The sequence below is a fragment of the Tigriopus californicus genome, chromosome 6, assembly GCF_007210705.1.
Source record: "Tigriopus californicus strain San Diego chromosome 6, Tcal_SD_v2.1, whole genome shotgun sequence".
Classification (NCBI taxonomy): Eukaryota; Metazoa; Arthropoda; class Copepoda; order Harpacticoida; family Harpacticidae; genus Tigriopus; species Tigriopus californicus.
In genome coordinates, this window is record NC_081445.1 from 12,205,888 (window position 1) to 12,221,245 (window position 15,358).

The window sequence follows — 15,358 nt, forward strand, 5'->3', positions numbered from 1 at the left end:
GGGGGGACCAGTCCGAATAAGGCCATGGGTTCGAATCTTGGGCCTCTTGTGGGAGTTAGTTCCTTCAAGTTTCATGAAGGACTGGCGTGATGTTTTTATATGCCCAAAAGCAGACGTGACAAGTTGCCTCATGGGGTAATTACTAATGTAGTGCTCAGCCAGCTGATGGATACTGTTGGTTCTGTTAAGGCCATGATGATGTTTATTGCCATTGCCCACAAGATATTGTCCGAGGTTTTACTGGGTCAAACCTGGCTAAACCATTTTCCAAGTCTAATCTTTGTGAGCCGAAAGTTTTGTGCCCCAACCTCTTTTAATCGGAAAGGGCCAATGCCAAAGTGGGCCCAAACCACTTTTGGGAGGTTTTTATTGTTCATGTTACATGTTACATTTTTTTTTCTTGCTTTATAACTGTGTCCAGGCCAGAGTCCGTCATCGTTGTCGCAGAGTGAGGATGTGTTGCGGAATCAGGAGCAAAACATTCTGGAGTTGGGCGAGAAATACCGCGAGGAGGGCAAGGCCGCCGAGATGTCCAACCTGATCAAGCAGGTCCGTCCGTTCCTCAAGTACATCTCCAAGGCCAAGGCGGCCAAGTTGGTGCGTGGACTGGTGGACATGTTCCTGGACATGGAGCGGACCACGCTCAAAGGGCCGGCCGAGGTCCAATTGTGCAAGGAGTGCATTGATTGGGCCAAGGACGAGCGGCGGATCTTCCTCCGACAGAGCTTGGAGGCCCGACTCATCGGACTCTACTACGATACCGAACAGTTCACGGACGCCCTCAGTCTGGGCGCTCAGTTGCTCAAGGAGCTCAAGAAGCTCGACGACAAGAACCTCTTGGTCGAGGTAATGGCACAATTGACGAAACGAAAGGGGATCATAAGACAGAGAGAGCTTGGCCAACAAAATGTCAACATGGCAAAATATATTTTGATGCACTTTAAGAGTGTACCAAGAGTTTTTAGCCGAATATCGCGCGGCTTGTGCAAACATAATCTCTCTAATGTCTTTTTTTTGAGCTGTCGATGGGCTAACCTTGAATTTGTTCAACCACGGGCATGAATCTAAATCCGAAACAATCTTGAATCATTTCTCCTTCATTCTCGTGAATTAGGTGCAATTATTGGAGAGCAAGACCTACCACGCACTGAGCAATCTGCAGCGTGCTCGCGCCGCCCTCACGTCCGCCCGCACCACGGCCAACTCGATCTACGTTCCTCCCAAGATCCAGGCCCAATTGGACCTTCAAGCTGGCATCCTGCATGCCTCCGAGGAGAAGGACTTCAAGACCGCCTTCTCCTACTTCTATGAGGCTTTCGAGGGCTACGACTCCGTCGATGATAAAATGGCCATCACTGCCCTCAAGTACATGCTGATGTCGAAGATCATGCTGAACACGTGAGTACCCATGAAACATTCTTATGACTGTGTCTTTGAATGGCTCTTCAGTAGCTCAGTTAATTGATGATGAGGAAATATGTGTGTTAGCTCAAACTAGAGTGAATTGGTAGAGCGTATTTGGGCGCTTGGATACGATGTAACAAACCACTGCAGAAAGCACGGACATCACATTAAAAAGGCGTTTATTTGGTGATGCGGTCACAAGCTTCTCTTGAATCTGCCATTTGAAACAAATAATGTTGAGCCGATAGAGGAACGAGTGAGTTACCCAATGGGCGTGGATTCGAATTCCGCCGTTATAAAGAAACTTCTTCATTCCTGTTTTGGAGCAATTCAAAATTTGATAATCTTTTTGTTTGGTAAATAGACGAAATAAGACCCTTCCTTTTAGTAGTACTGGGGATGACAATCCCTGTAGCGTTTAGAAAAGCTTGTGAATAAAATATCCTTCATACTGGATGAAAATAGAAAAGACAACCTCAATTTTTTGGATCATCTTTTGAAATATTTGCTGCGTTGTCCTTGGTGAAGCTCTTTTCAATGACTCGGTCCATCTTCGGTATAAGTGTAGTATATTCCACCCAATCAATTCATTGATGTCTTGCTTTTTCAGTCCTGATGAAGTGCTTAATATTGTGAGTGGGAAACTGGCCTTGAAGTATAGTGGTCCGGCCATCGATGCCATGAAGTCCATTTCCCAGGCTAGTAAAGATCGCTCCTTGGCAGACTTTCAGACCACGTTGAAGAAATACAAGACCGAGTTGGCCGACGATAAGATCGTGAAGAAACATCTCGGCAAGCTCTACCAGACCATGCTTGAACAAAATCTGTGCCGAATCATCCAACCCTACTCCAAAGTCCAGGTAGATCATCTTCACTTCTTCCTTTTGACTTGTGGCCCAACCTTATTTTTTGTCAATAACTGTTCGTCTACATCATTTGCAATTTACTGAATGTAACTTTTGAGTAAGAAATTGCTCTAACGCGTTCATGTAATACCACTTCTCACTTCTTGACTTGCAAGTGTTTGTTGCGATGAACACATAGTGTTTCAAAACGACATTTTATCCTTTGTTTATTTTTTCATAAGTCTAATTTCATAAAATGGAAACTAATGCAGTTTCCCTGAAAAACTAAAATTTTAAATAGCATCATCACATATTTCCTTTTTAATGCGAAATAGCCGACACGGAATTAACTATTTTATAATTTAATTAGCGATCAATTTCAAGCAATACCCCCAGTTTCCTGTGTCCTTCTCCCTTGGCTATTTGGACATTTAGGCAAGCGCTGGTACCAGCAAACAAACTTACCTGCCAATGCCAGTGATGCAAAATTGGCGTTTCAAACTGGTCTTATCGAAGCTGACCTTTCCTCATGTAGCAATGCGAAAGAAGGGTCAGCTTCTCAAAAACGTGTTTGAAGTCCCAAACTTTCATCACTGACTCTGGTACCAGCAAACAAACGAACCTGCCAGAGCTTGCCTAAACGTCCCCATACCTGGCGATCAGTTATGCTTGAAAATTTTAAGATGGCATGAGTACAAATTTGCGATTTCTTGTTCTCCAGGTGAAATACGTGGCCAAGAAGATCAACCTGCCCGAGATCGAGGTGGAGAAGAAACTCTCTCAGATGATTTTGGACCACAAGTTCCAGGGAATTCTAGATCAAGAGACCGGCGTTCTGATCGTGTTTGACACCAAGGAAGAAGACTCCACTTACGAGGACGTTCTCGAAACCATTGGAGCCATGTCTCGAGTTGTTGACCGGTTATATTCATCCGCGCAGAAACTCAATTAAGTTGCCTTCGTTTAGTTTTGCCCCGCCCCCTGTTCCTACTCCCCTTCGCCCTTTTCCCTTACCACACACATGGCCATTGTTTCTTGATGATGGCTCAAACAAGAGAGCCTATTTAATCCAATAATAATAAAAAAAACCAATGTCAATCGGCTTCTGTGTCATCATCAGGTTCATCCAAACTACTGTGCAGCATCAATCGTCAACACAAGGGCCATAGTCCCCGATATAGTATTTTACCTCTGTGAATTTCTACTGCATCAAACTTTAAAAGAATCAGACAAATTTCGTATGTGAGCCTTGGCTTGTGATTTTGTATTCGTAGGAAAAAAATGCCTATCCCTATCTGGATGTCAAAAGTGTTTCTAATTCCAACCTTATAGCGTTTAAATAGTCTCTCAGAAGGGATGGTCGTGCGTTTATGGTATTAGAATAGATCAACAATGAGCTGTTCAGCTAAAAAATACCCTTTTAAAATCAGATATCTTGGAGCATATTCATGTGGTTCTCCGTTTGCTTGTCCAAACAAGAGGAGAGAGGGGAGAATGAAAAGGACTATTGGTAGATAGGGACTTTTGCCATGCCTTCAAATTCTTCCAGCTGCTGGCCACAGCATCAAGGCACTTCACTTGGGCACATTCTTGGTCCAGTAGACTCCCTTGACCTTGAATTATGAATGTTGTGTTGTCTGTTAATTGGACAACCTACATAATTATGTGACAACTTGACCCAATTGACAACTCGACTTAGTTTACAACTCAACTCAGTAACATTAGTTCCAGTCACTGATATATAATTCCATCCAAATTGAACTTTCAATAATTCAATGTTTTAAATACATCCTTAGAAGCATCTTGTATAAAGCGGTGACAAGCATCAAATTTGCTCAAAACTAGAAATAGTCCTTCACCAAATATGTTGTGTTTTGTATTTTTTTATCTCACGTTAACTTGTTCCCTGGGTCGAATTTGCCACTTGGTCGAGCTGTCCACAGGCCTGAGTAGAGTTATCTGCCCAATTAAGATGCCTTGAAACAGCTCAGTGGTCCTTGCGTTTTTTGAGTTCCATTTCATTGCGCAAACTGCCCAAGGTTGCCAGAGTGGGAGTCCACCGGGAATAAGGTAAACGTGTACTGGACTTCTTTTTTCGAAAAAATATTTTTCCTTTTTTTTTCCTTTTTTCGAAATATCTGTCTGAATCTAAAAACCGAAAAATGGAAAAACTTTTGTAGCACATTTCGGATTTCCCGCCTTTTTTAACCGGCTCAAGGACTCCCTAGATTGGATAATCAGTAAAAAATGGAAAGAAGCCAAAGAATATTGCAGCGCGTGAATCTGCTTCTTATGGTTCAATTTTTGTTGTTCTTGATCTCGTAGTTAACGCAGTTTCTTTGTCCAGTCTTAAGTTATTCTGGGCTTTGTAGGAAGACCAGTGCTTTTAAATTGCAAGAAAGAAATGCGTGGATAAGTTATCGTACAGTAAAGCTTAAAAAAGGGGTGACATAATAACAGGCACACCAAAGTTTTTTGATTAGCGCACCAAAAAATAAAGTGGCAAAGATAGAAAAGTACCCAAACAAAACCGAGCACAACAACAACAGATTTTGGAGCACCAAGCTATATTTCGGCACACCAAACTATATTTCGGCACACTAAACCAAATGTTGGAACATAAAAGGAGCGAAGTAGCAAACATCTGTGAAACCAGCGCACAAATAAAAAAACAGCTGCTTGACTCGTGCACAGAATCTGAGGGCTTATGAGGGTAAGGTGACCAACCAACGATGTATGGGTGCAAGACATAATTAAGGCTGGATGACAAGAAGAAGGAGGACAACTAATCCATTTCATCAATAGAAGCTGTTGATGGTTGGGGATGAAAATGTATAAATGACATCCGAAGTGTGGTTAAAGTTGATATTTGATCAATTTTTGACCTTAATCACAATGGATCTTAATCCTATACAGAAAATAAATTCAGCATTCACATTTTCAGTTATGTGAAATGGAAATGCTTCCATATTCTTCCTTAGCTCTAAGCTCTAAGATTCCTGCATGCATATGCGTCGTAACAAAGACTGTCTAGTGTCCTTTAATGTCGTTAGCTCATCTACTGCAGTCTTTCACTAGCACCCTCCTGACCATGCCTTATTAAGTTGTTCAAGAGCACTCAATTTCAGGTCCCTTAGAGACTAAACTTTGCCTGGTATTGCTTGTTGAGTGCCCCAACAACTCAAGCATCTCTAAATGATTGATTTCTTACTTTATTATTCAGGGTGTCTTGTTACTGTTTGGTGTGCTTTGAAACCTTCTGATTTTCTTTTGGTGTGCCAAGTTTTACTCTTTGTGTGTACCTTTTTAAATTCCGTGGGCCAATTTCTATTTTTGGTGTGCCAAAAACACTTTATTGTGTGTCCACTTGCGTGTGGCACTTTATAGTTTTAGTCTGGCACTTCATAGTTTTGGTGTGGCCCTTCATAGTTTTGGTTGTGCCACTTTATAGTTTTGGTGCACTCCTTTTACTGCTGTACGGCCAAGGCGAGTTTTGGTTGTGCCACTTTATAGTTTTGGTGCACTCCTTTTAATTTTACTTGTGTTGGTAAGCGTGTGCCAATTTATTCTTTTTGGTGTGCCAATTTCTAGTTAACTCCATAAATAGGTTGCAATTTGCGAAAACGATAAACGTATAAGAAATTCAATAATATCAGCTTCCTTGGCCATTAAAATATGTAAGAGAATTGAATCTTCTGCCTGGGTGCACATTTCATTTGAAAAAATATTGAGCACTTGTCTAAAAATATTTGTGCTTCTATCAGTTCAGTCCCGTCTTTTGTTGAGAGCAGTCGCAACATTTAGTTGTTCCTGATCTTTTCAAACGGCCGGTCTGAGTGTGTTGTGTTGTGTTGTGTAAGTGGTTGCGTGGCTGCTTAAGGTAAGACACTTTTGTTCTTTAGCTTTCATTCTTCCTATCTCTAGTAGTTTAGTCCAGGGACTCTATAGAGAGGAAACGACACGGATTTCCCCTCACCGCCAACTTAGGCCATTGCGTTGAATCAAGACATTAACTCCAGTACGAATAAAACAAGATTATCCGTACTGCATAGTACATTAAGGTGTTTTTAATTAAATAATGCTCTCCTTGATATACAACTCCGTCCATATACTAAATATTTCTGAATTAATCTTGAAAGTCAGAAGAATAAATCGAAATCAAATTAAAAAACAATCGAATGTTTTTTCCATGAAATTGGTGAAATATTGCGTAAAATTGGCTCAAAAACACACATAGATAGAAAATCAAGAGTCATTTTATTAATTGATGGGTAATGTAGACTGACAAAATATTAAAAAATGTATGGAATAAGCAATAAAAGTGCATGTACATAAATGTCAACATGTTAGAATATCTTGGATGAACAATTGATAATTTTGTCTAAACCCACACATTTGACAAAAAACATCAGGCGGCATTGGTGAGAAAGGAATGAGTTATCTTTTTGTAGAGTTTAAATGTCTACTTATTAGGAAGTTTGTATAAAAGGCTGGCATTATTTAAGGGGCACAGAGAAATATCAAAGTACAGTAGACTAGATCTCAATTTGCACTTTGGACTCCAATAAATTGTTTTTCTTACAAAAGCATCCAAAATACCAAAATAGTCAAAAAAACAGGTGCCATATCTCTTAAAATTATTATTTCATGATTATGAAGCATCCAAATGAGTTTAAAGAACAATACGTAGCTCAGAGCTACAGTATGTCTACTTTTGGATTGAGGGCCATTCCTAGAGTGAGAACCATAGTTTCATAACAAATGCGTCAAATTACTTGAAATTTGGTCAAGATGTGTCTGAAAGAAATTTTCTACAAATAATATTTTTGGCAGAAGAGAATTTATTGATATTGTTTTGAGCAAATTCTTGTTTTATCAAGAAAACCTAAATTAGCACTTTCAGTTGTACTTTAAGACATATTTAAAGTCATTTTAAGTTTATCTGAATGCCTGGTTTTAGGCACATACCATCAATGGTTATGAAAATGATATTAGTCACATATTTTGTTCAATAATTACGCCAATAACTGACATTCAAAAATTTCAGCGGCAAAAGTTTAGGCCTTACTTGTCGGGAAAGGTTTGGTGATCACAAAAAGGTGGCGTTTCCTTGCTTTAGTGTCCTTGTTTAGTGTTATATCTTTTATTTTTATGTTCATGTTGTATTTCACTTTTTTCGTCTATCAATATTTTTTATCCCAATGCTAGGTTATTTCATGTATTTTTGGCTTAAGGAGTAGATCATTTTGTTTATATTGTTTATTCGATTCCATTCCATTGATGTTAGCTTGTTCCTGTAGTTGAGTTGGTGTATGTTGGCTGAGGCTAGCTAGCTGGTCAGCCAAGAGTAGGTCATCGTAGTCGACCGACTCTTATCTCTTCTCCTTTGTTGGTAGCCCCAACCTAGCGAAATCACTTATTCTCTTCTTCTTGTCTGTCCCCAGGGAGTACGTTCCTCCTTGGTTTCCACCTGGCACGTGTGTTGTTTACCTGCTCTATAGCTGGTTCTCATTCAGACGCGCTCGTTTCTTTCTCCCTTTGGCTCTCTTGGCTCTGTCTTCTTCTTCTTATACTTTTTCATCTTTTATTTCCCTCTCACTCATTTCTAACAGTTTTTCTCTTGAAACTGAAGGAAATTTCCAGAATATTTCTCAATATTCTTTGTTAAGGTTTCCAGTATTTTCAATTAGGATCCCTCATATAGCCTTGCTTTCAATAACCATGGAAGCTTTGTTGAAGGGACTTTCTGAAGGGGCTAGGAACTGTCTTGAGCTGGTTTTGGATGGGAAAACTCCGTCCTCTATCAATAAGCCTTTCATTATGGAAGCTTTGATAGCTTGGGTTGGCCACACCCAGCCACTACTTGACTGTGGGATGAACCAACCAAGTGTAGGCAAAAGGGACACAGGCACTGACACTCTTGACTTGATTCAAACGCCCCTTGTAGTCAGAGAGGTCATAGAGGTCAAAGAGAGCGTAGTAGAGAATGGTCTAGAAATTTGCGATGTCCATAAACAACAGAGATGCAAAAAGGCAGGCAAAGGGTGTAAACTGGCTCACCCAGAATGGTGTCCTAAACTTAGATAGTTTGGCCTTCTCAAATTCAATGAGAAGGGCTGTTCCAAACAGGGGTGTAGCTTTTTCCATCCATTTATGTGCATGAGATCTTTGAGGCACAAGGTATGCCTAAATTTCAAATGCACCAAGGCCCATCTCAGGGGCACTAGGAGGAAGAGGCAGCAGTTGTCTCAACCTCATTGTCAAGTCTCTCAACAGACTTACCCCACCCTAATTATAGGCCGATTTTTCTCACTTCGAATGTTGCAAAGGTGTTTGAGAAGATCATGAAGTTCAAACTTGTTGAATTTCTTGATATCCATGAAGTCCCTCCTCCTAGCCAGCATGGATTCCGAGCACATTTTAGCACGGTTACCCAACTGATTGAACATATAGAGCAGGTTATTGAGGGACTGGAGAGCCATGAATCAGTCGATGTAGTTTATCTCAACTTTGCCAAGGCTTTTGACAAGGTAGATCATGGCCTTTTAGTTAACAGGCTCCATGAGATTTGGATCCAAGGTAAGGTTCTCAATTGGTTAAGAAGTTTCATTTCTGGTAGGAAGCAATTCGTTAAGGTTGAGGGATCCCTTAGTGACGTACATGATGTGAGGTCGGGTGTCCCTCAGGGCTCCATTTTGGGTCCTCTTCATTGCTCCACTTCAGAAGCTTGGTAGTAGTAATGTCAGTATCTCTTCTTATGCTGATGATACAAAATTGGTAGTTGGTAGGAATGGTCAGGATTCCGGTTGTCTGGAAGAGGTCCTAGACCAAATCTACTCCTGGGTTGCTGCAAGTAATATGGCACTGAATGGAATGAAATTCCACTCAATGACCTTTGGGTCGACACCATTAGACACTCCACTATTAGATGATGAAGGTAAGGACATTGAGCAGGTCTCATCCATGAAGGATTTAGGTGTAGTCCTCCAAGATAATGGAAAGTTCAATGAGCATATCCAGTTGAAAGTTGGTAAAGCTTTTCAAACATGTGGTTGGATATATCACACGTTTGAGTCCAGAGATAGTATCACAATGCTAACTCTGTACAAGTCGATTGTTCAGCCGCATCTCAAAAATGCCTCTCCCGTTTGGGCTCCAATTAGTTTAGCAGGTTTGCAAAAGCTTGAGCAGGTCCAAAGATGTTTTTCTAGGAACATTGAGGATATGAGAGAGCTCTCGTATTGGGAGAGGTTAGAAAGGTTGGGATTATACAGTATTCAGAGAAGGTACGAAAGGCATCTGATATTGTACGTTTTCAAAAGCATTCATGAGCTTTGTCCCAACCCAGGATTTAGGGTCAATTTTAGTGACCGTAGAGGCTTAACGTGCGTTTTGAGAACACCTTCAAGTCTTCGAGAATGCAGGCTAGTTAAAACAATGAAGTCCAACTCTCTTCTTTTTCGGGCTCCTTCATTGTTCAATTTGCTGCCCTCAAATATTTGTAGGGTTTATGTAGGGGTTGATCCAATAGCAAGATTTAAGTCAGACTTGGATAAGTTTTTGACTAAAATTCCGGATCAACCTTATATTCAAGGATTAGCCAGATCAGCCAATTTCAATTCGTTGGTCAATCAAATAACATATAAAAATAAAAGTCAAGTAAAATGAACAATCTTCTCGTCTTGAACTGCTGGGATTTCAATCCCGGCAGCGGTAAGGAAGTCCGCAAAAAAAAATATCTTAAATTCATTATTCCACGGAAGCGGTGACGGAATCAAGTTGAGTTTAGCCGCTCGAGACAGTACGAGTCAGAGACGATCATAGCCTGTTTTTAAAGCTCGTACCTCAGAGTTAGGGGGCTTGGACGTTAACCAGTATGAAAATGCACGGGCCAAAGTGCTGTGAGGATCCTCGTTCTGGTTAATGTCCAAGCCTTATCTCAGAGGGACGAGCGTTTAAAAAACTCGCCTCTGCAGGTTAGTTGATTTAACGGCTTTAAAATTGAAATGAGAAGGTTTATCTGACGGGCAAGCAATTGATATTTTTGAGTGAAACGTGTGCTTAGGTGTCTATATCTTGATTCAAAACTATAACATTGATGATTCAGGCCTTGGTAGGGTTAAAGAAGCAAAAAAACAAGTATCGACCCATACTAGTCCCGATCGCCCAAGAGAGCCCAAACGGTCCATGACACGCATTTCTTGTAATCACCCAAACGTTCAAAATCATTCCAATTATTGTACTTTAGTACAAGCTGAGCAAGTGAAATAACTTCATGGATAAAAATGGTTCTAGGTTGAATTTCACCTTCACTTGATCTTTTCAAACACTTTGGTAATATTAGCAATGACCAAACTGCAACACTGTTTGTGAACTGATCATTTTATGCAAATATAAATAGAACAAAATATCTGGCCAAATGTATTGATTGTACCAAAAATAGGTCCAAAATATGTTTTAGTGACCTAACGAGAGATGGTCAAACAAGGGAGTAATCGCTACATAACACCTGAAGCCACGCATAAAAAGTCCCACTCTTGCGTATTATTCAATAGCAAAAAAATCCTTTGGGCTGGAAATGGAAAATTTCAAACTTCATGCATAACTAGTCTTTCAACTTTATGGTTAGATGATAATTTTGTGAGTAATTGGGGCCTTTTCAATGGATAATCGCCTCTTTGCATAACCTTTAATGGGGCCTTCTGGCTATATAAAGCCAATGATAACTGATGATGTGCATCAAGTCCATCTCTCAACATGGCTTGGAAACAAGTGTGCCTCCTCTTCTTTGGGTTTGCTTTGATTGGACATTCCGTGGGTGTGAGCATCCGTGAGGCCATTGCCAAGGCTGATGCGGAGTTGGCCGCAGAGAAGCGAACCATGGAGGCAGTGCACACGCCAGCCACTCGAGCCAGCCGCAAGGGGAAGAAGTACACACGAGAGTAAGTTCTGCGGGAATGAACCCAAAAGTTGAAGTTATCTCTGCCTCAGGCTAATTGTACTACTACAAGTGCATTAATGCTCCATCTGGTTGGATCCCCAGATCCAAGGCCATGGACGCTCGGAACCGCTTGGTGAAGAGAAGCGCAGACATGTTGAACATGGACAAGTTCATGTCTGAGGATATCCTCATTGCCAGCATTGAAGGCACCATGCATGAGATGTTCAACTCTGGTGGTGTTCCTGGAGGCATGGCTCAATCATGCCCTCACCTGCCGTTGGCCAATTTTGCTTGCTCTCCTGAGGCCCAGCATCTAGAATGTGACCCTCAAACGCCGTATCGCACAATCACTGGGCTGTGCAATAATTTGAAGTATCCACTATTTGGAGCGGCCAGCACGGCGCTCAAGCGACTGATTCCACCCGCATATGCTGATGGGCGAGGACAACCCAGAGGAACTCGCTTCTCATCCTTGGCCAATGATTTCAGTAAGTGCTGGTCCATAGCCACCGGCACAATTGCTGCTCTGAATAGAGAAAAAGGCCAATGAGTATTGTTGATGCTGGACCAAGCTGATGTGGTACTACGTTCAATGATAGCGATGTGAATGGAAGGATCTAGAATTATCCTCCCCAAAGGAGCAATGTTGATGCGGTTTCTGACAGTGGCTCTTGTTCCAGGTCCAAATAGTATCTGGGGTCAAGGTTCAGGCAACTGTTTTTCCCATCCGGCATCACTCTTGCCCAATCCCAGATTGGTGAGCACAAATTTCCATCCAGATGCCGACAAGCCAACCAATGAGCTCACCCACATGTTCACCCAATTGGCTCAATACGTGGATCATGATATATCAATTTCTCCCGAAATCGAGGCTGAGGAGTGTTGTGAACATTTCACGGATGAAGAATGTTTCCCCATCTTTGTACCTCTTAGCGACACCTTTTTTGGAGTGGACGTGAGCCGAACGCCGCCTCTCTTTGGCCGAGCCTTGCCTCTTGAGCAATTGGATCGCTCTGTCTTGTCCGCAGAAGCCTGGAGGTAATTAAGATTTTGCCTGACCAACCATGGGTATTTGTGATCCAAGCAATTGTATTGTTTGGTACACTTCTGAGGGGTTGGATGCCTTTTCAGGAGTATGGTCCAAAACGTTACCCAAATGAGAAGCCAAAGTGGCGAGGAGGATGGGTCATCTGAGCACCCTGCCACAAATGGCGAGGTCACATGCTTGGAACTTACTCGATCCACAGCCTTTTGCGAGGGGTCGGCAGATCATCAGGGTCCTCGAGAGCAAATGAACGCCGTCACTGCTTTCATTGATGCCTCCCATGTGTATGGGTAAGCAACAACCATACATTGGTTCCAGACTCAAACGTCCTTTCCATTTTCACTGAGGATGTGGACTACCACTAAAATACCATTTCCTCAGATCTTCCACTGAATTGGCGTCCTTGCTGAGAGACGATTGTGATGGTCTCTTGAAAGTGACAAAGACTGAGACTGGAAAAGAGTTGCTCCCCAAGCTGGAGTTTGACGAAGAGCTCCAATTCTTGGCCGGGGACAGCCGAGCGACTGAGATGGGAGCACTTGCAGGCATGCACACCATTTTTGTCCGAGAGCACAATCGCATTGCCAGAGGGCTGAAGGATCTCCGACCCCATTGGGATGATGAGACCCTGTACCAAAACGCTCGTCGGATTCTCACCGCCGAGTGGCAAAACGTTGTGTTTGGCGAATTTCTCAGCGCCATGCTGGGCGATTCTGTGGTGGACTACAAGGATCTTGGGACAGCAGGTGACACCAAATACGACCCAAATGTGGATGCCACCGTGGCCAATGGATTCTCCACGGCTGCTTTCCGTTTTGGTCACACTATGATTGAGGGTCTCATCACAATCTTCTCAATGAACAGCCCTCCTGCGGAAATTGATACACTCATGGTAAAGGATACATTCTTTGATCTCACCCAGTACCTGGCCGACGACGGATTGGGCATGGAGCGGCTTTTGAATGGCTTGATGAACCAAGAGGCCCAGGCTTATGACCGCTTTTTGGCCGATGATGTCACCAATTTCCTGTTCTCAAACAATAACGGTGGCATTGGACAAGATCTTGTGGCTAGGAACATTCAACGCGGACGAGATCACGGTATTCCCGGATACAATGAATGGAGAGCATTCTGTAATCTCCCTAAAGCGTGCTCGTGGAATAACCGGCCTGCCGAGATCTCTCAAGACAATTGGGATCAGCTTCGAGACACCTATGTCAATCCGGGTGACATTGATCTCTTTGTTGGAGGCCTGGCTGAAGAGTCCTTTGAGGACGGGGTTCTGGGTCGAACATTTAGCTGCATTATAGGAGATCAGTTCAAACGATTGAAGTTTGGCGATCGTTTCTTTTTCACCAACAATGCTGGACCGCACCCATTTGATCACGCCCAACAAGATATGTTGAGGAAAAGGAACCTGGCCGACATATTTTGCGACAACACCGACATCCAAGTCCTGCCTAAAATGGCCTTGAAACGGAATTCTCCTTCTTTGAGGTGTGAGGATGCGTTCCAATTGGATTTGGAGAGATTTGTCTAGGAGAGCAAGCTCAGCTTGACAAAGAAGGTCAATACAGATGATGATGAAGAAGAAGATGGAACTTGCTCTTACATACCGATATTTAGTCCAATCAATTGTTATGAAGACTCCTGGTCTCGAATAAGCAAAGTGGCATGTACCATATACAGATTTATTGAGTATTTGAAAGTAAAATACCTGCATTGAAAATCCTTGTCAATTACAAACTGAGGTCTACAACTAGTACTTTTTTTACGATTCCTCATTTTTAATTTATGTGCAATGAGTTAAAAGTATTTCCCCAACATTCTAAATAGCTAAGTTGCACTTGGTGTTTATTGCCATTTGAACACGTGATTGGTCCCAAAGACGGTCTGATACTAATATTGTGTCCATTTTAACGTCTCTTTGGCACAAATGATCGATAATCACTTGATTAATTACTCGTATGTAATGTTTTGCAATGTATATATGCAAAGACTACTTAAGCCGTGGATATACTTGAAAACCAAGCCGGTCCAACGAAAAACTAAATCAAAATGAAACAAGGCTAAAGATTAGCAACTACAATTACAATCAGAACAATTGTATTTTACTTTCTTTCTAGTTATGGAATTATGTCGTAAGTTATTTGTACACAATTGGCTTAGATTATCACGCAATGATCGCATTTATGATTTCAGGATGCTTCAAAATATGAACCTCGCTTAGAAGTTGCAGACATGAGTTTGGTTTGAAAATCAATTTTTCGTTAATTTCAAGTCTAGAGTCATACCCAAGAGCAAGAAGTGAAAAAAATGATGAAACAGTTTTTGCCATGAAACCCTCAAATTTTTTGAATGGCAAAACAAATCACAATGTTTTCCCCTTTTTATGACTTATTTTATGTTTTCGGAACTAATGTTGATTGATTTTCACAAGTTCTGTCCCGTCTTTTGTTGAGAGCAGTCGCACGATTTGTTGCTTCTGATCATGACAGAACGGCCGGTCTGAGTGTGTTGTGTCGTGTTGTGTTGTGTAAGTGGTCGCGTGGCTGCTTAAGGTAAGGCACTTTTTGTTCGTTAGCTTTATCTTCTTCCAATCAAAGTAGATATCAAGGTAGATCATGGTCTTTTAGTAAAGAGGCTCCATGAGATTGGGATCCAAGGCAAGGTTCTCAATTGGTTAAGAAGTTTCATTTCTGGTAAGAAGCAATTGGTTAAGGTTGAGAGATTCCTTAGTGACATACATGATGTGAGGTCGGGTGTTCCTCAGGGCTCCATTTTGGGCGCTCTCCTTTTCATCATCTTTATTGCTCCGCTTCAGAAGCTTGGTAGTAGTAATGCCAGTATCTCTTCCCATGCTGATGATACAAAAATGGTAGTTGGTAGGAATGGTCAGAATTCCGGTTGTCTGGTGGTGGTCCTATATAATGATTATATTATAATTCGTTTGTTGATGAAATAAGATATATAAATAAAAGTGAAGTAAAATGAAGAAATTTCTCGTCTTGAACTGCTGGGATATCCCAGAAGCGTTAAGGAAGTCAAAAAACAACTATTTAGACGAAAATCATGAACTTTTTTTCAACCCCTAGAATAAAGGATGATTTTGAAGCTTTAGGT

At 41.6% G+C, this 15,358-nt stretch overlaps 2 protein-coding genes across 2 annotated transcripts in view; both read left to right on the forward strand.

The window, feature by feature from the left end:
- The window catches only part of LOC131882091 (26S proteasome non-ATPase regulatory subunit 11-like), a 3,933-nt gene extending 384 nt beyond the window's left edge, over window positions 1-3,549 (forward strand). The window contains exons 2-5 of the mRNA XM_059229131.1: window positions 422-846; window positions 1,115-1,398; window positions 2,015-2,264; window positions 2,971-3,549. Coding sequence (XP_059085114.1) covers window positions 422-846; window positions 1,115-1,398; window positions 2,015-2,264; window positions 2,971-3,201 — 1,190 coding nt within the window. The 3' untranslated portion in view covers window positions 3,202-3,549. The remainder of the gene's footprint in view (window positions 1-421; window positions 847-1,114; window positions 1,399-2,014; window positions 2,265-2,970) is intronic.
- Window positions 3,550-10,997: 7,448 nt separating this feature from the next.
- Window positions 10,998-13,997, forward strand: LOC131881866 (lactoperoxidase-like). Its single transcript, XM_059228851.1, has 5 exons — window positions 10,998-11,191; window positions 11,293-11,678; window positions 11,871-12,228; window positions 12,322-12,525; window positions 12,617-13,997. Exons 1-5 carry the CDS (start codon window positions 11,007-11,009, stop codon window positions 13,773-13,775), a joined length of 2,292 nt encoding a protein of 763 aa, XP_059084834.1. The 5' UTR covers window positions 10,998-11,006; the 3' UTR covers window positions 13,776-13,997.
- The last annotated feature ends 1,361 nt before the right edge of the window (window positions 13,998-15,358 follow it).

Excerpts from the sequence above, each read along its gene's own strand:
- LOC131881866 (XM_059228851.1), top strand. The coding sequence starts at position 11,007 with ATGGCTTGGAAACAAGTGTGCCTCCTCTTCTTTGGGTTTGCTTTGATT. Across the intron at positions 11,192-11,292 it reads GGGAAGAAGTACACACGAGA|ATCCAAGGCCATGGACGCTC; the intron begins GTAAGTTCTGCG and ends TTGGATCCCCAG. Across the intron at positions 11,679-11,870 it reads ATCCTTGGCCAATGATTTCA|GTCCAAATAGTATCTGGGGT; the intron begins GTAAGTGCTGGT and ends CTCTTGTTCCAG.